The 23,648-nt window shown below is 37.7% G+C and overlaps 1 protein-coding gene across 1 annotated transcript in view; it reads left to right on the top strand.

The window, feature by feature from the left end:
* The window catches only part of RPGR (retinitis pigmentosa GTPase regulator), a 53,178-nt gene extending 36,310 nt beyond the window's left edge, over window positions 1–16,868 (top strand). The window contains exons 15-18 of the mRNA XM_014457414.2: window positions 9,868–10,125; window positions 11,792–11,849; window positions 13,113–13,204; window positions 16,384–16,868. Of these exons, the coding sequence (XP_014312900.1) occupies window positions 9,868–10,125; window positions 11,792–11,849; window positions 13,113–13,204; window positions 16,384–16,590 (615 nt within the window). The 3' untranslated portion in view covers window positions 16,591–16,868. The remainder of the gene's footprint in view (window positions 1–9,867; window positions 10,126–11,791; window positions 11,850–13,112; window positions 13,205–16,383) is intronic.
* Window positions 16,869–23,648: the final 6,780 nt, after the last annotated feature.

The raw sequence follows: 23,648 nt of genomic DNA, 5'->3' as shown, positions 1-23,648 counted from the left end.
GAAGAGGGAAGGAAGAAGGCCAGGAAAGGGAAAGGAAGGAGGGGGAAGTGGAGAAGAGGGAAGTGGAAGAAAACAAGAGAAAAGGGAAGGAGGGAAAAGAGGACAATGAGAAAGAGGATGGGAAATACCAGGAGACAGGCAATGGTGGGAGTGAAAGGCTGGAAAAACAGGGTGAAGGAAAAGAATCCAGAAAAGTGAGCAAAATCAAAGGATCTGTGAAATATGAGAGAGATAAAACATATCAAAAAAAGGGGAAAGAACATGAAGTACAGAGGTTCAGAATGCCAGTGCATTCAAAGCAAATTTTAGAAAATGGTTCTAAAATATTTCTGAACCCACCAGGTTCCAAAAAATTCTGGAATAATGTATTACCACATTATTTGGAACTGAAATAACAAACTAAATTTGACCTGATTATGTCTAGACAAAATATTTGATCGCCTTACTTGTAATAGTTACTCAATACATTTTATTAAATTGATTTTATGTCATGGTTCATTATATGTGGTACAATAACAACTGATAAAGACAACACAAGGAACTGGTAAATTTTGGCTTCTCTTAAACTATTATCTTGGTAAATGTTTTCCCCAAATTATTACTCTATAACTAGAAAACATCAAAAGGTCCAAGCTGATAATTAACATTACATATTCCTCACTAAAGATAGTTTTAGAAAATAGGAGTACACTATAAGAATATTTTGTTTGTGTATACAAAAATAGCACAGATAATTAGGGCTATAAAGACATCTGATTTCTTTTTTAAAAAATATATTTATTGATTTTTTACAGAGAGGAAGGGAGAGGGATAGAGAGAAACATCGATGAGAGAGAAACATCGATTCAGCTGCCTCCTGCACACTCCCTACTGGGGATGTGCCCACAACCAAGGTACATGCCCTTGACTGAAATCGAACCTGGGACCCTTCAGTTCGCAGGCCGACGCTCTATCCACTGAGCCAAACCAGTTAAGGTGACATCTGATTTCTTATAAATATTTAGCACACTTATTTTCAGTCTGATTATAGTTGACCTACCACATAGAATAATTTTATAAGAATCAGTGGTATTCAAAAGCTAACATGAGGAATTCACATTTTAAAGAAATACTAGTAGTGCTGTCTTTTCTACCTTTTATGTGTCCTTTTTGCAACAATCTACCAAGTGACAGTTGGATTCAGAGCTCAGATCTTAATAATGTAGTCTCTTTTAGATACTGTCTAGGCAAATGGCAGTATATATAATGAAATGGAGATTAACTTAAACCTATAATTAGGAAGTATGCAAAACATTAAGTATTTCTTGGCCAGGCAAAGCTACTCATTAGGCCTCAGTCTTCTCATCTGTAAAATGGAGTGGGTTAGATAATATTATAACCATACTTCTAACCCTTAAATTCTTTTATTCTTAGGCTGATTTACTCTATCATATGCATTGTTTGCATAAGACATTTTTAAGAGAATTGTATTTTAAAATTAACCTAGTTTTCTATAAACTATTGTTCTTTTCTCTTAAAAAGTTATGACAGGTTTGATGTCTCTTGTCTTCTGTAATTCTGTATTTCTAAACTATAATTTCCACGCTTTAACTGTACTGTGAGAAACTTCATTCTCAGTAAATATTTTTATGTACTCTCAATGTATTCTTCATTGACTGTTCTGTAATTCTGTTTGTTGCTTGTCAAATGTTTCAAGTAAAATAAAAATTAAATGTGCACAGTCACTAATTATTTGAAAAGAGAAACTAATTTTAGATATTGAATTTTAGAGAGGCTCGATTTCTACTAGTGTAATTTCAATCTTCCCTTAACACTTTCAGTGTATATAATGCAGCTATTCATAACTCCCTTTTCAACTGATTTCCTTCCCCAATCCCTCCTATATCTTGGACATGAGGATTTCTTTTACATTCTTTTATCAAGGAGGATTTTGGAGTAGACTTCCTATGAGTTTTGTGTAGTTGAGTTCTTTGCACATTTGATTCTCCTTGAATGAGAAAGAATGTGAAGAGAAAGATCAGAATATGAAGTGAAGAAATTCTAAACGGTGTCTACCTCATTATTTGAACTGATCGAGATAACAATTTTTTAATTATCACTTCTTACCCATTTCTTCACATTTCCCTGTTCAAAATCTTTTTGTGCTGTTTTAGAATCAATGATTTGTGTGGCATAGTGTTCTTGTCAAAATACTGGCTTGGTCATTTTCAGACCTGAATTAATATTTGGTTAAATAAATTGGAATAACTAGTTCCTTCATTATGCTCTCCATCTGCTGGTCAATCAAGCTTTTAACTGTAGTTTATCAGTGATCATTTCTGAGGCAAGTGTGAGTAGTGTGTATAGAATCCATTGAGTTAGTTTAAAATGATGACTCTGGAAGAAAACTACTTTAAGGTAAGCTATAAAGGAGTATGACCGAAGGATCTACTGCTGATGAGCATCAGCTCTTGAGGTGAGTGCAATTGAAATGTCTGTTGTTATTTCACTTAGAGATAAACTTGCTATACACATATAAAAAAGAAAATGCTACCATGGAGGAAGGTGCTGTAATTCCTTCATTCTTTCCATTGTGAAAAGTAAATGTGATATTATATGCCCAGTATCTGACACATAACTTAGTATTTGTTACATATTATTCATTCAACAAATATTTATATACCAAGCACCAAAAATAGAACAGTAGCTTCCCCAAATCAGGTATATCTCAAGAAGTGAGGGTTGCTTATAGTCAACCTTCTGTGGTCTTCTTTCCACTGGAATGTTAGGTAAGTATAGATTTCTTGAAAGAATACCAGGTAAAAGGAGTTCCTTGACTCTGCCTTAACTGCTGTTTTAACAGTGTCCATTTGTTTACTTTTGCTCCCATGTTCTTAGCCAGGACTGCCGGAAGATAAAAATGGGATCTTTTTTAAAAAAATATATTTTATTGATTTTTTTTTTTACAGAGAGGAAGGGAGAGGGATAGAGAGTTAGAAACATTGATGAGAGAAACATCGATCAGCTGCCTCCTGCACACTCCCTACTGGGGATGTGCCCGCAACCAAGGTTCATGCTCTTGACCGGAATTGAACCTGGGACCCTTCAGTCCGCAGGCCAGTGCTCTATCCACTGAGCCAAAGCAGTTAGGGCAAAAATGGGATCTTAAAAACCCATATATGGCTTTCCCACATTAAATATCTTAATAAGAAGAAAATGCTTTTGTACCTTGGTTATGCAGAGAGTAAGGTGTGGCTTCTGATCTCAAGGAACTCTTGGTTATTTCTACAGGCTGACCAGAAAATTTACAAGTACAATAGAGTGCTTTAGGAGTGGTACTTCAGCTGCCATAGAGAAAGGCTAGGAAAGGGCTTCCAAGGAGCCATGATGAAATGGTAACTGAGTCATGAAAAGTAAAGCCTAACCAGGAAAAAGGGGAGTGTGGCGAGCAGGGCTTTCCAGGCTGATGGGAGCCATGAGAGTGTTTTGCTATCAGTGCAACCTAGAGTATCCTTTGGTTGTGGATAGAGAGGTGAAGGGCCTTATGTGTTTGTAAAAGATGTTAAACAAGAGCAAGAGGCTAACACTTGGTATTTTGTAACATCATTCTGCAGCAATATGGATTGAATAGGTGGATTGAAAGGGAAGAGGACCAGAGGCAGGGGTGCCAGTTAGGAGGCTGTTAACAGTAGACCAGGCAGAAACTAAAGTGCAGTTGAACTGGGGCAGTGGGGCAGAAGAGTTTGGGACATATATTGTGAGAGATGTAGAGATAGAATCGGAGGGCTTAGTAAAGTGATGTAGTTTTGAGGGTGGGAAAAGGCCAAACTTTTCTTGTTTCTGGCCTGGAGAACTGGGTGGAAAGAGTGCCGTTCACCAAGGCTAAGAACACAGGGGTAGGTTTGGGAGACTGCTTGGGGTTTGTTGTTTAAGGAGATGTTCCCCAGTCAGATGCACATCTGAGTCTGGAGCTCAGGGGAGATTGCTGAGTATCACCAGCACATATATGTAGTTGAAACTGTGGAGTTGAATGAGAGGCAGCATTCATAGTGTGAAAAGAGAACTGAAGACAAAATTCAGGGAAACTTCAGCAGGTAAGGGGAAGGTGAGAAAGGGAAGTCTGAGAAGGAGGTGGGGTGGGAACACTTTCTAGGAGAGAGAGGTGCTGCCCAAACCATGGAAGAGGAGAGGTGAGGGCTTCAAAGAGAGGGCCTGTGAGAGCCCCAGCAGAGGGCCGGGCAGAATCCATATTGCCAGCAAAGAGTGAGCTCCAGGAAGTCTATTTGTAGAGAAATATAATCAGAATTAGACTTTGAAAAATAAATATCAGACAGAGTGCTACTAGCATATTTCTCAATTTAGGAAGGGAGATAATATATTCCAGAGCCTTTGGTACTCTGGGAAAAGAAAATCCTAACTGTTCCGTTGCTATTACTACATACAGTGGTATATAAGAGTACAATGTTATCGAAGTGAGCTATCAACATAAGATTCTGCAATGCTTTAAATATCAGTGTGTGTGTATGTGTGTGAGGGGGGTGGACTCTGAGGGCAGGCATTATGGTCCTCAATTTATTTGAGCAGAGTTGGGTAAAGAGCATGGGCTCTGGGTTCCAGTAAGCCTAAGTTCAAATCTCAGCCTTTCACACTGATTAGCTCTGTGGACACTTGGAGAAGTTATATATACATATATTTGATTTCCAAGAGGAAAGGAGAGGGAGAGCAATAGAAACATCAGTGATGAGAGAGATTCATGGATCGGCTGCCTCCTGCATGCCCCCTAATGGGAATCAAACCTGCAAGCCTGGCACGTGCCCTGACCAGCGATCGAACCCTGACCTCCTGGTTCATAGGGCAACACTCAACCACTGAACTGCACTGGCTGGGCTGGACAAGTTTTTTTTCTTAACCTTTCTGAGTCTTATTCCCCTCTTTTAAAAAAGGAAACGGGGTTTTTTGATAATTAGTTAACACATGAAACATGTTTGGGGGTAAGCAACATAACCTCTTGAATCTCCAAGTCACTGATTGATGTGCATGAATTTTTTCCTATGAAACCTCACTTTTGTTTAGATATAACACTAGAGGCCCGGTGCATGAATTCATGCATGGGTGGAGTCCCTCGGGGTGGCTTGCAGAGATAGGGCCCCAGCTCGTGCCCCCAGCCTCACAGCCCTGCAGCCCCACCTGGCACCCCGCATTGGCCTAGCGCTGCCCCCTCACCTGCTCCACCACCCCGCCTGCAGGGCAATGGGTCGGGGCTGGGGCCCTCCCACCCGGCTCCCTCAGTGCCTGGGAGCCGGGCAGCAGCCCTCCCCCACCCCACCCCCCACCACTACCACTGGTCACTGTCTGCAATCAAGCCCCCAGCTTGCACCTGCCTTGGCCTGGTGCCGCCCACTCACCTGCTCCACCATCCCACCACGGTCCCACTCTCATCAGGGGCCAGCAGCACCTCCACTGCTGCCCACAGTGCCGCGTCACTGACGCCCGCCATGTTCTGCGCTGTCCCCTGGTGATCAGCGCACATCATAGAGAGCGGTTGAAGGACCACCCAAGGGGACAATTTTCATATTAGGCTTTTATTATATAGGATAGCAACTCCTAAAAATTGGCTTATGGAAACAGATCTGTGGGAATGAAGTGGATTATGATAATGGTAACCCTTAAATTTGAGGTAGAGTGGAATTCTACCATTACACACCATACATGGGTCAAATATTGCCCCTCAACATTTGAAGCATGATGAAAGGCTGACCGCAATCACATGGTTAACCTAAAATTTAGATGTTAGTGCTGTTATGGGGACCATAGATTTTTCTGTGTCCTAATGTTTTTATCAAAATAGTTAAAAAATAATTCACACATGAAATGTAATCATGTATCATACATTTGTTTAAGGTGAAGAAAATAAGTTTTCTAAGGAAAAAGAGGGGGGGAATAATAAAGAGTAAAAGTGAAAATGAGAATAAAGCTATGTACCAGCAAGATGTTCTATACCCTGAGCATTATATTTATTTTTGCAAGCCTGCTAATGAAAGCCAAATTGTAATGTATTTGGTGGTCAAAATACTGATTAAGAATGAAATAAGGGATTGGTATATACAAAGAAGGAAACGTTTAGAATTTATAAAGTAGTGTTGTTGGAAGCCAACAATTGGGAAGTCATACTTGGCAACCCATGGATGCAGTCTGGCCTGCAGATTTATTGTTTAGTATACATAAGCATGTGGTTCTGTTGCCAACCTTTAAATGTCAGGATATTTTACATTTAAAAATGTTTTGTGGACTTCTGTTGGAAACCTGAAGGTCTGTGAGCATTGTGCCCTATGGCAACATTGACCTGCAGCCCAGGTGAGGCCTTTCCTCCACTTCCTTGCCATTCTGGGTTGCTCCTGACAGGCGTGTCGCCGTCTTCCCTTGCTCTGTCTGCTGGGCTCCTGGCAGAGAATAAAGGGATGTGTGCAATAGGGTAGAACAAATGAGTGAATTTTTAAATGAACTGTTTCCTAGTGACAAGATCTGGGAAATTATGGCAAACAAGTGTCAACACTAAGGACTCTTTTTATAGAAGGGCCTTTACAAAAGCACTTATATTTACATACAAATACTGTTTGCTCATGTTTTTTTGCTTCATTGTTAATGTCATTTTCTCATTTTACAGATAGAGACTGTAAAGTACATTAATAAGGTGTCTTGCTCAGACTGTGTGACCTATGGAGAAAGGCTTGGAAAACAGTGCTTAGGTCTTTTATTTAATGCTCTTCCCCATCTCTACTGCTTCAGTGATTTCTAGTATAATTAAAACATAAACTTACATGTTAACTCTTCTTGTCCTAAAGAAACCTTGAAATTAAGATGAAAAAATATGCACTTCTCCACCTGATATGACTTAGATAAAGTATGCTCTATTAGCCTATTTGGAAAAAAAATTCTGTACTATATGACATTAACTTAAAAGTTTATGCTTTATAGTATTTTTAAAGTTTAAAACAACTCTTGTGAAGTTATACATACATCAGAAAGAATATATCTCATATAGCTCAATCTATATTCCACAAACTGAACACACCCATATAGTTAACATCCAGATCAAGGAAAAGCACAGTGTTGGTTCCCCAGAAGTTTCCCTTCAACCTCCTTCCATAATTTCCTATCCCTCCTCCCAGGGTGACCACTAGGCTAACTTCTGATAGCAATCTCTAGGTTTTAAAGCACACAATGTGATCATATTCTTAAGGAAACTCAATGTTTGAAACTGAAAGAAGAATGTTTGGTTTTTTTATATTTCCCATAAAAATGTTAAAAGCAATGCCCTGGGCCAAACCAAAGGCTTCAGCTATCCATGCTGTCTGACCAATGAAACAAGGATCCTTTTTGTGGGAGCCAGGCCCATTCACTTCTTTATTGTGATCTCAACACAGACGCATTTCCACTGACCACTCAAGACTACCTCTTTACTTCTTATGTGGTTCTGGTGATAAGAATGTATTTAGCCCAGCCCGTGTGGCTCAGCGGTTGAGTGCTGACCTATGAACCAGGAGGTCACGATTTGATTCCCGGTCACGGCACATGCCTGGGTTGCAGGCTCGATCCCCAATGTGGGGCTTGCAGGAGGCAGCTGATCTCATCATTGATGTTTCTATCTCCCCCCCCCCCCCGAAATATATATATATATATATACATATATTTTTTTAAAGAAAAAACGTATTTAAACTTTATCTTTTCTTTTATAAAATGACAGTATTCTGCCAATCTCTCCTAAATTGTTTCAGTTTGAAGGTAAGTGCTGTATGTGATTTAAAGTAGTTGTCCAGATGTGTATTGAATAATTTTAAATGTGTTTAATAAGTGCAAAGTGTTACAATTGATGTTGTGATTTCTAGTACAAATGTCATTTTCTAAAAGCTTTTTCAAATTTAGAAAATGATGTAGTTCTAACAGTTCTTCATTGTCATAGATTTTCATAAAGTTAATGAGTAAAATTGTAGTTCATTATTAAAGAAATTAGTGTTTTTGCTTATTTATAAAATAATGTAAAGTTCTGTGTTTTCTTTTATAATAGCATGATATCCTGTAGTTACATTAATGCCTTAGTTAACTAGCACAATTGGAATTGACCCAGATGCTAGATTAACCAAACTCTGCAAGCAATGAGGACTTTGCTTGAGCATAGCTCACTGACGCTCCTTCTGGGATATAGTAGGACTAAGTCTGAAATTCTGTCAGGAGCACTGTTATTCCTAGTTGACCTTCATTTATATACACTTATGAATATATCTGTTTATGAACAAAAGTCTTAAATCTAGTAATCTTGCTTCGTGTTTCCTTCCAAAGTCAAGCTGTCTCTTATCATTTTACCTATCCATAATGTGCACTTGACTAGGCCTAATATATAAGTCATTCAGAGGGGAAATTATGCAGGACAAAAGAAAGCCTTAGAAGTTCTTGGTAAATAGTAGCTACCTTGTAGTTAACCCTACCCAACCTAAACATTTCTACCCTGGTACCCTGTTCCCCTCTTGCGTGCACTGCCTCATGACTTTCGATTTACCCAAGTCAAGCCTTCCCAGAGTAACTTCCAAAACCCTTTTTTAAATCTCAAGGCTTCACTTCTGGATTGCTTGTCCTTGGTGGGAATGCTTTTAGGCCACAACCTTAGGGCTGCTGGCCTGCGGATTCCACTTAAATCTGTGACTAAGGCGTCAAATATAAACATATCCTCTTCCTATCCTTAACTCTCTAACATTTTTATTTTTGCCAGAAGAAAGATGATTTAATTATTAGAGGCATTGTTTTTAAACCACCCATTAAAGACTCTATTAGGTATCAGGCTTATCCTTAGCCAAACAGCTGCTAGGAAATTGACCATGAGAAGGTAGATAGTGTTGAAAAGATATAAAGGACCTATATGGTCTGAGACAAATAGGGCCAAGATGAACTTTGTAAAAATGTTCTATGAAGAAGTAAATGGCATTAATTGCTTACTGCTTCATGTATTTTAGAGGTAATTTTACCTTTAATGAAGTGCATAAATGAAAAACGTAAGAAAAAATCCAACAAGGAGCTTAATCACCTAATGACAAAAAATAAGCAGTATTCCACCCCAAATATGAAACTGCAAAATAAAAAAAAATCTCAATATAGAAATAAAGATAAAACTAATATTTTCTGCCTATCCTTAATAAACATTACATGATTTATTCTCAGTCTATCAAATTCATAGGCTGTTTTATAAATTGGATTAGTTGGACAGGAATCAGAATAAGTTCTGCCTCAGTTTGGTTTTCCCTTTGCTGTAATAAATAAGAGCAAATCACTTAAACTGCTCATGTCTCTTTATCTTTTTCCTGGAATGTAATTACACTTACCTCTTATGAATAAGTGAATTGTACTTTTGAAATGATTGTAAATCCCTGTTTTGGAAAATGAACATAATAGATATGATTATGTTATAATGTGCCAGTAGATAGAAAGCGTGTGTGTGTGTGTGTGTGTGTGTGTGTGTGTGTGTGTGTCCCCGATAGAAAGCTTTTTAACTTCTTTAGAAGCATTCTTTAGAGACAGCGAGACAGCCCTGGTAGCAAATTTAGTTTCCATATTAACCATTTCATAGATAGGTGCTAATATAATTTTGGGAATTCTAGTCATTAAAAATGAAATAGAGCAACAGACACAAAATCCTTGCTAATATAGTAACTTGATATACAGCATGGGTTATGCAGCATTTATTTCTTTGACTTAAGTATTTGAACTCATATCCATGTGTTCTTTGAGATAATATGAGTTATGACAAAATTTACAAGTTATGACAAGATTTACAAAATAAATCTCTGTGTTTTTTTTAAAGAAAATCTAACTCTTTCTTGATTATCAATTTTGCCATAGAATCGCACACTTCCAGAAGACAAGGCAGAGGAAATTAATGAACATCTGGAAGACAGGAAGAAAGCTGTGGGAGACAATAAAAATGTTTCTGCAGATGACCTCAGTGAAATCAGCGACAATTCAAATGTTCCTGCAGATGACCTCAGTGAAACCAGCATCAATTCAAATGTTCCTGCAGGTTACAACAGTGAAACTAGTGACAATTCAGTCGTTCCTGCAGGTTACCAAAGTGAAACCAGCGACAACTCAATTGAAAAGGTATTGACAACCATTGAAAAGATGTGATGATATGTGTTTAAATCCTGAGATCCTGCCTAAGAGAAAGCATATGGGTTCCTTGGTCTCTGCAGAAGGCAGATTCCAACTTCCATTGGGAGCAAAACTATTTCTATGAATAACTTTGTTCATGCAAATTTATGAATGAGGCACACTCTGTTTCTAGCTCTCTTTCCATACTTCTTGCTAGTTTTCTGTTCCCTGCATGAGTGGATATCAACTGATGTGGGCCAGTATAGTACAGTATACTGTTGAGAAATTAACAATGAAGTTCAGCACTGGGTCTTTGAAATAATGAAAATACAAAGTTAGGGGCACTGTATTGGTGGCAGAAATGGGACGTGTGGGTGCCTGCATACATGTGTTAATTTACATGTATAGGGACAAACTAAAGTTCACAAGAGTGTGATCAGTTCTGCAGAGATGCAGTCTAGAAGGAATTATTTATGGGAGGAAGAGGAGGAGTTATCACTGAGGAAGAAAAAGCCATCCTAAAGATGGAGCTAGAGACATCAAAAACATCTCTTCCATTTGGCAGTTTTGCCTAATAATGACCCTGCTAGGAGACAAATGGTAGTTTTGAAATAATTAATTTGCTAACACTAACCTGGATTAATTTCAGAGATATCTAACTCAGAAACCCAAATTGAATGACACTGTATTGATTCATTTTTGTTTTCATTTTTTGGACCTCTTGTACAAAACAATGAGTTAGTCATGCTTTCTCATTTATGAAACACTATTATCATTGGTCTGGGCAAAGCTCCTCTCTCTTTATTGAAATTGATCCCTTTTTAGCCCCATTTCCCTTCACCCTAACATGGACAATCATTGAAACATGCTTGTCCTTTTATTTGAATCTGTACGCGTAAAACATGTATTGTTTGTTGTTTTGTGTGCATGTATTTTTTATTTACAAGATGGTATTGTGTATAGAGGTCATTTTCTTCCTTTTTTAATATGTTTTTATTGATTTCAGAGAGGAAGGGAGAGGGAGAGAGAGGTAGAAACATCAATGATGGGAGAGAATCATGAATCGGCTGCCTCCTACACGCCCCACCTTGGGGATGGAGCCCACAACCCTGGCCTGTGCCCTGACCGGGAATCAAACCATAACCTCCTGGTTCATAGGTTGACACTCAACCACTGAGCCAGGCAGGCTGGGAGTCATTCTCTTTCTTGATTCTTTCTTTTTCCAAGACTCCTTCCTCTCAGAAAAAAAAAAAAAATGTTTATTAGTTGTTGCTTTTTTTTTCCCCCAGAGGGAGGGAAGGATTTTGTTTATAAGGAGCATTTATGAGTTACAGTTAGGGTGGTCCCTACAGTTCTTCAACATACAACAAATTAAACTCCAATTTGACATTGTAAGATGCTAAGCTAAATCATATACTGATTAATATTCCTGAATGTTCTTTTAGTAGAGTTCTTGAATCGTACAATATTTTTTGAATCATACAATTTTAAGCTAAGAGTGACCTTAGCAATCACTCAGCATTGAGGCAATAGCCCAGCAAAGTGAAGTAATTGACACATATTTGTGTTAATAGCTAGAGGCCGACTCTAGAACCTTACTTAAAAAGCAAGACTAGGTTTTCTAGCACAGAAAAAAAATATGTTTTTTATTATATTGTTTCTTTATTGTTTATAGGACAAAAAAAACAACCAAGAGGAACCGGCCATTTCTGAATACAATGAAAATCCAAAAGGTGTGAGCACATTTGACTTCAAAAGTATGCTTTTAGAAAAGCTAGATATATAACATACATACATATGTACATACATATATATGCATATATGTGCCTTTATTGAGTAGTTTACATACATATACTCTATTTTATACTTTTTACTGTCACATGACTCATAACAAGCTATGAAATATGTGACATGACCTTATTTGTTCTCATTGATAGCCGCCACAGCTTTTTCACACAAAAATAATCATGCTACTCCTAGCTGCTCATATGTCATTTTCAAGTGGTTTAGGACAGCCTTTTCAGTACCTCTTTTTTTCTTTTCAATCAGTAGTTTTAAGTTAAGCTTTTTCCCCAAATTTCAATTTGTATCTCTGGTGAGCACTGCCAGACTCCATTGCCGATGACCAGGCTGGCCTAGAGCCACAGCAAGCCTTCTAGCTTTCTCCCAGATCTCAGACCTAAGTCTTTGATCTTACCACAGATATTTAAGAGGGATCCTTTCCCAGGTCTAGCTGTTGGTGTCAGAGAACAAGTGCCACAGATTAGAGGAGACCTACATTTTCTACACCCAAATCATCTGTGTTTTTGCTGTACGACCCCTATGTTACATTTCCATACCATCACATCACAGTGTGCTTTTTACTGTGTTCTCATTAAAAATACCTGTCATAATAGTAGATATTTTATCTGAACTTTAGCAGAGAAGAAGTAGTTCCCTTGTTACTTTTTCCCTTCCAACTTCTGCAGATAGACTAGAAAGTTTTAGAATATTTTAAGGAAAATGTTAAAATATTTATCATCTCTAAGTATTCTTAGCATATAGCCTAAAATGTTAAAAAGAAGTTGAATATAATATTTATAGTTGGTAATATAAATTAAAATAATGCATTGCTTCATGAGTATACTTTAAAGATCATTATTTAACTATATAACATGTGGATTAATTTGGAACACAAAAATAATGTCCATTTGAGTAAAAGGGATTTAATTATAATTTTTTAAAACGTAATTTATATTTTACAGAAGTCTTTCCTAGCATGTACTGTTACCTCTGTAGCCCTCGAAACTTTTACAGCATTGGTCAGGTCATTCTTGGCTTTTAGCCTTAACTCAGTTTTTCAGGAAATGTGCAGTTTGGACCTTTTCCATTACTCCAGTGGTACGGTCTTTTATTATTACTCTATAATTCAGGATTGATAGAGTTTCACTGAAAGCATCAGGACTTTTCTTTTTCGGATTAGTTAGGAAAATTTTTCTAAATATATTCTATTGTAGGAAACATATGTGAGCTTGCAAAGAGCAGTTCTTCAGAAATCCTGGAGGATAGTAAATCCATACCAACTAAAGATAGGAAAGTATCGAAGAAGGTAAGTGAAATGAACTTCTCATTTTAATATTAAGACCAAAGTATTGAATTGTTCCTTCTACTTTTTATATGGTGATCCACATAATTTAACTTCTTTAATATGAGTTTTTATGCCCAGAAACATGAAGAATTTCAGGTGATGTTTCACATTTTTAACGTGTATATTTGTTTATTTATTGGACTTTAGATTATGAGTCAGGTAGTTCTTCCAAAATTTAATATTTTTTCAGTCATTCCATCCATGCTGATTCATCATACAAAAAAAAATTTGTAAAATAACTTTACTGCTTAAATTATAAGTGCATAATAATCAAGAGAGTCTAGAAGAGAGTAAGGCAAAGCCATGAAATAGGATGAATGAAAAAATAAAGATGGTTGTGTTTAGGAAACATTACAACATGCTACTTCAGTCTCTCAGGAGATGACTAATACATATTTTGGAGTTGCTGAAAGTCTAAGGAATATGTTTCTTCACCTTGAAAGTAAGTTTCTCTTTTCACTTTCAGGACTTGCTTTAATTATGAGACCATATTTCAGGGTAGAAGAGAAAACATGGAAGACAAGACAAATGAAAGGCCTTGTTAGTTCCTAGTCAACCTTCAGGTCTCAGCTTAAATGTAATTTCCATATACAGGCCTTTTATGACCAGTAGCACTTATGTAAATTATTATAGCCCATTATTAGTGTCTCACATAACACTTTTCTTATCCTTCTTAATATTCATCACAATTTGCAATTACATAGTCATTTGTATATCTATTAGCTTTATGTTTCTATCCTCCCCACTGGCCTTCAGTTCCATAGGTACAGAAATGATAATCTATCTTGTTTTTCAGTGTATCCTCATCACTTATCACAGTTTCTGGTATGTGGTAAATACTCAGTAAATATTTTTGGTTGACAATGAGTTGTAAAATATAAGGAAGTAAGAAAGAGGAAAGGGTGAAGGTATAAAAACCAGGAACCACACTTAGAGTAGTTAAACAGCCTGCCTTTTGCCAGCTTTGGAGGTATATGCCACTCTGAAATTCCTTTCAGAGTTACTTTAGAAATTTCAAATGCTATTTGGCCATGATGCCCATATTGTTATCTTTTGCTAAAAAATAATTTATGACTATTTTTTTCTTTATAAAAATTATTTGATAAATTTGGATTACTATACCCAAAAGATAATTGTGACCTGGCTCAAAGGACACTTTGAATTGGCTTTAGAATTATATCAGATTTATCATCAGAACATTTGATCAAGGTTTAGGAACTTTTTAAATGCTCTGTCTAGTAGACCAGGACATTTAACAGATAGTATACTATGCTTCATAGCATTCCTGTGAATACTTTTTCCAATTATAAAAGTTCAGGGAAAGCATCTGAAAAAAAAATTAAATATGAGGGAGGAAGGTGAAAAGTGAAAGAGCCGGGAGACATAAAAACATAAGGAGAAGAAAAGTGAAGTGAAGCTGCCAAAAAAAAAAAAAAAAAAAGATTACTGGAAAACATACCTCTGACCAAATGAAAACGCATATTCTAGAATCCATGGTCAGATTTCAGTGGCTGTTCAGGCTCTCCAGTCTTCAGCATTGCCTGTAGGTGGTAGAATTTAGATATACAGTACAAGAGAGAGGGCCAAGCCAGGGAAGGAATGCTGTGCGGGAGGCAGAATAGCACACACTTGTAGAAGCAGACAAAGCAAGGTGCCCGAGTGCCAGCACTAGTGGATGGGACAAAGGTAAGGTTAGGCCAGGACAAGTGCCAGACTGAAGAATTCAGTCTTCAACTTTGATTCTGCTTAAATTCTCATTTATACCTAGTAGAAAAATATATTTCAGTACATACACATTTCCTTGGCTAAAAGAAAGAAATAAAAAGATAATGAAAATTATATTAAACAATCAAGAAGTAATAAGTATATTCCCTACTTAAGGAATATGCTGTTATTCTACATATTTTTAAAAAGGAAATCATTTGAGATTTTTTTTCAATCATTCTCACATGACATTTTTATCTACAGTGTCGTCTCTCACCTATTTACATTATCTAAGCCAAACAAACCAAACTGTTTTTAAAACTTGGGGAAAGTAGTTCATTAACACATCCTATATAATAAAAGACTAATATGCAAATTGTCCCTTCAACTGGGAGTTCAACCAGGAGTCCAACCAGGGGGCGGGGCTAGCCAGCCAACTGCCCACGGTCCCTCCCCCTGGATGGCCCTGCCCCCCAATTGCCCCCTCCCCCTCCAATCAGGTGCAGGGCCAGCCCACCAACTGCCTGTGGCCCCTCCCCCCGGCCAGCCAGGCTCGATCAGTCCCAATTGGGGCAGGCCAGCTGGACCCCACCCATGCACAAATTCATGCACTGGACCTCTAGTATCAAAATAAACATGTGTTTGAGATTTTGTATGCCTTCCTCTTAATTAAACAAATACTTTAATGATAATCTAAAAAAGAAAAAGAAAGAATTGCACTCTTCTACAAGACAGAATTCACTGAATTTTGTTTTCATAATTTTAAATGATTCAGATAGCCAGGTTGGCACCTATGATTTTCATTAACAGCAGAGATCTTTTGGAAGGTGATTGTTATATCTAGAAATTACCAAATATTGCTTTTATAAACTATAGTCAATGCTGATTATTTGGACCCACAGTTAGCCACTCAGAAAATTGTGTCATTGGCTTGATTTCCTTCCACCCTAATAAACTGATTAAAAAAGCAGTAAATTTTTCAGCTATTAAAAATTTATTTTCATTGTGGAATTAGTTCATTCTTGTATTTACTTAGCATATATTAATTGGGTATCTCTTATGTCCCAGACACAAGGCTAGAGGCTGCAGATACAGAGGTTAAAGATCCAGTGCCTCTTTGAAGTCAATAGATTTTTTATTCATTGTCAGTCCCATAAATAAAAGTCTGAGATGAGAATTTTTCTATCAAAAGTATGCCTGTGTATTTTTGCCTTCCTGGCAACTACCTTTTCTCTGCCATGTTCCAGCTAGTTTCTCAAGGAAGAATCATGATTGTCATTGGTAAAAGAAAAAAGGCTTATGAATACTAAGAATATATATATGGTGTCCCATAAAGATGTGATGAAATAATGTTAAGACTTGTTGAAAATTATGCACCCCCCAAATACTAAGTGAATATTTCACTTACTGAAATGAATTTTTTGTGTTTTTTCTAGACTTACCTTTTTAAAAGACTGTCATTGATGAGTATGAAAAGTATGCCGAATAATAATGAGCCACTTCCAGAAATAAAATCATTAGGAGATCAAATAGCTTTTAAAAGCAATAAGAAGGATTTCAAACAGAACCACATTGGGCAAAATAATCAGGATACGTCACCCCCAAATACTGAGAAAACATCAAAATCCTGTGTAATACTTTAAATATATATTTGTGTGGTCACCATGCACATTGTAATTTATACTTGAAAAACATGACTTCTTAAGGAATGTTTCTGACAACAAACTTGAAGATATAACTTAATAATATGTTTTATTTGGTTTGAATAGTATGACCAGTTTTGATATTTATTTATGATATTTTTGACAAGCAATTTCACAGTATGTGTATCTCAAACTCTCTAAGTGTTGTGGCCTTAACTGTTCAGTGTTCCATAAAAATATATTTTTATAAGTGAAGGTTGAATTAAGAAATTTCACAGTTTTAACTAAACAGTTTTACATCTGATAATTTCAAAAGGCAATATTTACAAACTCAAAAACACTATAACAGTTTTTAATGTATTTATAATTTTTAAAAACTGTCAAAATTGTTTTTAATGAGAATATTTTAATAAACTATATCTGGTCGGTTGCACTGTTTAAATAGGTGACTATGAATAAAATTTGGGGGTACTTGGACTTATCAGTTGACAAAATGGGGACAAAGAAACTAATTTTAAAATATTGAAAGCTATAAAATGCTTTTACCTCTAAGGAAATTTCTGTATAACTGTAAATAGTACATCTTTATAGAGAAACTGTGTTGAAATTTCTTTGCCTCCCACTCCTTTCTTCAGGGAAGTGATTTGGCATGAAGACATTGCAGATTATGTGGATCTAGAGTCTTTGACCACAGATCCCCACCACAGGAGAACCAAACATACCCAGTCTTCCTATTTCAGCTGTTTCTAGCATTGATAGTTGGCTCTAACACACAGTGCTCTGCCACAGGTATAGAAAGGGTAAAGCTATTAAGTCTATACCAATAGAGACATTGCTTTTCTATGCTCACAAATGATGCTTATTTAATGGAGCAAACTACATTCATCATCCCCATTCTAGCTTCTGAACATTTTCTTCTTCAATCACAGTGGTCACTGTCCCAGTTAAACAAATAAAAAGAAACATCATCTTTGTGCTTTATTCACAAGGGTTGTGAGGATGCTAATTTAGAGTAGATGTGATTTTAAAATCTTATAGTCTTCTGTGTAAATAGTAATTTAGTTAAATTCTAATTTTATTAAAGATAAATTTAATAAAATGTTTTGCTATTTCCACTTATAGTAATAGTATAGTATTGCAAAAATACTTTGCCAAAATCTAAACTATAGGAGCCAAGTGGAAATAAAGCTCACAAATAGGACTAAGACAGGCCAGTTGTGGTAGGCAGATTCTAAGATAGCCCCAAGGTTCCTGCCTGTTGGTATACTTACCCTGAATAATCCCTTCCCCTTGAGTGTGGGTGAGGGATTATGGAGAGATATCACTTTATTACTTAGGTTACATTATATGAAAGGTTTTACAGATGTAATTAAATTTCCTAATCTGTTAACTTTAAGCAAAAGGGAAATAACACGAGATAGGCCCTAATCAGGTCAGCCCTTTCAAAAGGGGCTCTAGAACTCAGAGATGGAAGAAGTCAGAGAAGTAGAGATGATTTTCTGTTGGCCTTGAAGAAGCAACTGCCACAATATGGAGGGTCATGTGCCAGGGAAAATTGAGAAGCCTCTAGTATCTGAGGGCCTCCATCCTACAACTGGAAGGCACTGAATTCTGCCAACAACCAGTGAGCCTGGAAGAGAAACCCAGTCCTCAGATGAGACCACAGCACTGGCTGAAGTCTTAAGAGGCCTTGAGCAGAGGACCCAGTTAATCAGTGCCCAGGCTCCTGACCCTTGAACACTGTAGTTTTAATCCACTGTTTATGGTAATTGTCATGCAGCAATAGAAATTAATACCAGTCTTATTCTGTGGAAGGGTTTCTCCATATGGTGGCTTCCTTCATCAAAGAGTCAATAGAGTCTAATAGCAAGACAAGTGTCAGAAAGATAATCATGGAAGTGATATCCCATCACTTTTGACATGTTCTGTTAGAAGCAAGTCACAGGCCCCTCTCACACTCAAGATGCGGGCATGACACAAGGACGTGAAGACCAGGAGGCAAGGATCACAGGGGTCATCTTAGAGCCTACTTGTCATACCACTCGTTTGGTTGCTCATTATAAAGGAGAAAAGGAAGGATTAAGTCAAAGCACTTGGAAGAGATGAACATGAGACAAGCATAAACAAACTAACAAAGTATCCACGTTTTGTCAGAGGTGTCAGAATAATTCACACTTTTTAATAAGGTGCTTCATTGAGGATCAACACTGAGTCATTTTTCATAGTACTTTTATAAATACTTTTATAAAAATCATTGTAAAAACATTATACCAGCCATCTTCCCTTGGACTGTGAATGCTTGTATTATATTTATTTTCCAATTTTAGTTTCATATTTGGCTTTTACATTGAAATACTGAACACTTCCTACATGCCAGATACTATACCAGAAACTAAGAAAATAGAAGTCACAGTTATGGTGGAGTAAAATGAAGAAAACACATCATCATTTAGAGATATTAGGGTAATTAAAAAACCCAAGTTTCCTAATTGAATGAAAAGGAGATTAGTGAACACTAAACTTCACACAAACAAAAAAACTAAGCTAACATATTTAAGAACTCAAAAAAAGAGAAAAGATCAATAGAATTAAATGATCAATTTATACTAGTTTCAAAAATAAAATGAGCTACATTATTAATAACCTTATAGTTTTAATAAAAAGTGAAATGGCTACTTAAATCCCTAAACTATTCCCCTTCATATTCTTTGCCATTAATCTCTCTTTCTATAGTACTATTTCTTTGGATGATTTTACTGACCTTTTTGGGAGCTGAAAACAGAATCTCTTGAACATTAGAGGGTGGTTGATATTGTTCAGATTATGTTGGATCAAATGTTAAATAGATATTAATTTATAGAATGCCAGTAGTAATAGGATTTAGGTCTTATGAAAGAGCATTCAATCCCATATCAAAACATTAAAAATAAAGGAAATATTGGTACTCATTAAGACCTTCTTTTTTATGAAGAAGAAACTACAATTCTGAAGAGGTTCTTATATTAATTTCCTAGGGCTTCTGTAACAGAGGACCATACACTGGGAGACTTAAAAACAATAAAAATTATTGTCTCACAGTTCTGGAGGCCAGCACTCCAAAATAAATGAAGGTACTAGGATGTTCCATGCCTCTCTCCTAATTTCTGGTAGCCTCATGCATTCCCTGGCTTATAGATGCACGATAACATTCTAACCTGTGTCCTCATATGGCATTCTCCTTATGTTTCTTCACATTGTCTTCCTTCTGTGCATGTCTGTCTCCATTTCTAAATTTTCTTTTTTTTATAAGGACACCAATCATATTGGATTAGAACCCACCCTGATCTCAATTGAACTGCCTCCTTAATGACCCTATTTGCAAACAATATGACATTCTGAAGTACTAGGGGAGATTAAAAATGGCAGCAAAGTAAGTGGATGATGCATGGACATGCTCCCAGGAACAAACTGGAATTACAACTAAAATTCAGAAAAACTTCCTGAATAATCAACGAAAAGCTCAAAGGAGAGAGTCCTGATCACCAAGGACTAAAAGTGGAGATTGCATAGAGACTGGTAGGAGGGGTGGAGGCATGAAAGGTCTGGCTGGGTGCCCACAGACAGCAACTGAAGTCCCAGAGAGATATCTCAGCTATGGAGAGTTGCCACTGAGAACTCGGGTCCAATCCCCAAGCTGGGCCCCCCAGCAGAGAGCACCAAATCTGAGAAGGGTACCCACATAACATCTGGCTGTGAAAAGCAGCAGGGTTGCTGTCTGCCAGGGAAACAGCTGGAAATTAAGGTACCTTCTTTAAGGGCCAATGCACAAAATTCCCTGTGCAGCCACCCACCTTGTGCTCTGGCAAAGGGAGGGCAGAGTGGACTGGAGCTGTTTGAGCAGAAGCCAGGACTGGGGACTTGTGGGTTAGAGCTCAGAAGGCAGACACCCCAAGTTTCCTGGGCTGAATCATTCCCTCATGCAGCGGAGGACATCTTTCCCACACAAACATTTGCTATACAGGCAACCTTGCCTGGAGGGAAAGCAGTTGACACACCCTATTGGAAAACACCTTTCCCTGAGGCCACTTAAAAGACTAAAAGCAGGGGTCCTCAAACTGCGGGCCACATGCAAATACAAATATTATATTTGTTCCCGTTTTGTTTTTTTACTTCAAAATATGATATGTGCAGTGTGCATAGGAATTTGTTCATATTTTTTTTTAAACTATAGTCCGGTCCTCCAACGGTCTGAGAGACAGTGAACTGGCCCCCTGTTTAAAAAGTTTGAGGACCCCTGACTAAAAGTAACAATTAGCCTCCAGGCAGAAGCAACTGCTACACCCTGTTGAAAGAAACTCTCACTACACCTGTGGACGATTGCCTGGAGGCAATTCAAATCAGACTCCTATCAGTCTGTAGACCAGTGGTTCTCAACCTTCTGGCCCTTTAAATACAGTTCCTCAGGTTGTGACCCAACCATAAAATTATTTTCGTTGCTACTTCATAACTGTAATGTTGCTACTGTTATGAATCGTAATGTAAATATCTGATATGCAGGATGGTCTTAGGCAACCCCTGTGAAAGGGTTGTTCAACCGCCAAAGGGGTCTCGACCCACAGGTTGAGAACCGCTGCACAGAGGTGGTCTCTGGAGGCTTTGAGTCTTTGCCTGATCTAATTAGAAACAGCGGTTAACACTGTCTTGCACTAGATTGAGAGGCGTAGAGGATCTGCCTAATACATAGTCACAAACCTAAACAGACAGCCAAACTGAGGAGACAAAGAAACAACCCCCAAATGAAAGAACTAGAGAATTCTCCAGAAGAAGAGATAAATGAAGTATAAATAAGAAATTTATCTGAAACAGAGTTCAGAGTAATGATGATAATGATGCTCAACAGCCTAAAGTACTGGGGATTAGGCCTTTTTATAAAAATATATTTTATTGATTTTTTTACAGAGAGGAAGGGAGAGGGATAGAGAGCCAGAAACATCAAAGAGAGAGACACATCGATCAGCTGCTTCTTGCACACTCCCCACTGGGTATGTGCCCGCAACCAAGGTACATGCCCCCGACCAGAATCGAACATGGGACCCTTGAGTCTGCAGGCCGACGCTCTATCCACTGAGCCAAACCGGTCAGGGCAGGGTTAGGACTTTTAACATCTTTTAGAGAAAACACCATTCGACTCATAATAGTGTTTTAGTAAGAATGTAAGAGGCTAGACTCTAAAAGTTGAGATTATTTTGTGTGATCTGTAGCTCTCAAACTGAAGCACTGTTATGGGGAGAATCATTTTCTAGCACTTAAGTTGAGAGTGAAGAATGGGATGATATTCAATGTGTGTGTTCTGTGAGTGCCTTGCAATGCCCATTCTACAGACCACATCCAATTTATCATATGTACTAATACATATGGTACAAATGTTATGGCTATGGGTAATATTTTTTTTAATATATTTTATTGATTTTTTACAGAGAGGAAGGGAGAGAGATAGAGAGTTAGAAACATCGATGAGAGAGAAACATCGATCAGCTGCCTCCTGCACATCTACTTAGGATGTGCCTGCAACCCAGGTACATGCCCTTGACCGGAATCGAACCTGGGACCTTTCAGTCTCTATCCACTGAGCCAAACCAGTTTCGGCTGGGTAATATTTTATATACTGTAAAATATATTTTATAGGATGCAACTCCATGATTTTTATATGTTATTAAAGACCTCCTTATTTGGATAACAAAAATTAGAAAGGCTCAGCCATATCTAGGTTACAAAAAGGAGATGGTTCTATTATAAACTTCCTTAACCAGTTTCATCTTACACAATCATGGCTCCCCAGGCCTACCACCAAAAAGGTACTGAATGTTTTTAAGTAATAAAATACAATCAGCCAAATTAGCTGTGAAAATCTACTAATTAAAATAACTTGGTAACAGCCTCTAGAACACACACACACGCATACATATGTACATTTGCACACACATATACACACGTGCACACATTATAGTGAAAATTATCTCAGATCCAGAATTAAGTCTGATAAACCACTGTGGCACTTACTTGAACACCTTGGCTTTATATACCTGCGAAGTCTTCACTGAACACACAGGGTTGAATTTAAAAGAGTTTTTTTAAAAAGACAGTTTTTGCTTTCTCTGTAATTATTCATGGATATGAATATATCATTTTTCTAGGTCAGATGTCCTATGTTGATGAGATGCATAAATATACAGAAGTGGCAATAATTCATGATAATAAGGTGTATATTGATTCAGACACTTTCTTGAATGGGAAGCAGTCAACAAAAGACTGTAGACTTGGATTTCCACATTCTGCACACCAGAATCTTGCCTACAACCAACAGGCAGAGACACATAGCACATGGAGGAAGCATTTCACTCAGGACTTTATGAAGACAACCTAGACATTTACTGAGAATCATAAATGTACATATTTTATTATACGGTTAAAGCATGATTATCTACACTAATAAAAGAGAAACATGGTAATTTGCGTACGACCGCTACCCTTCCCATTGGCTAATCAGCGTATCCTTATGCAAATTAACTGTCAGCCAAGATGGCGGCCGGCAGCCAGGCAGCTGGAAGCGAGCAGGGAGGCTTGCTTGCTCCAGGGACTGCAGACTGCAACGTTCCCCACCTCACTTGGCGGCCTCTGAGCTGCAACTCTAAGAAACTATGTACTATGTTGCTAAACAAAACCCCAGAAACCTGCTGTCAGTCAGCCCCGGATCGCAACATTGTATCGATGTTTTCAGCAGCGAGGCCTCAGAGCTAAAGCTGGCCCAGAATAAAAAAAAAAAAAAAAAAGAAAAGAAAACAAGGAGCTGTTGGGAGCTTTTAGTCACCTGCCAGCTGGAAAACAGCCCTCAGCCCCTCAACCAACCTGGCCAGGCACCCCAGTGGGGACCCCCACCCTGATCCAGGACACCCTTCAGGGCAAACCAGCCAGCCCCCACCCGTGCACCAGGCCTCTATTCTATATAGTAAAAGGGTAATATCCTCCCGGCAACGGGATCACGGAGCAGCGAGGCTCCCGGCACCGGGATCAGCGTGACA

The sequence above is a fragment of the Myotis lucifugus genome, unplaced genomic scaffold (genome assembly GCF_000147115.1).
Source record: "Myotis lucifugus unplaced genomic scaffold, Myoluc2.0 scaffold_76, whole genome shotgun sequence".
Lineage (NCBI taxonomy): Eukaryota > Metazoa > Chordata > Mammalia > Chiroptera > Vespertilionidae > Myotis > Myotis lucifugus.
Note: the sequence above shows the minus strand (reverse complement) of the source record. Positions and strands in the feature narration are given on the sequence as shown.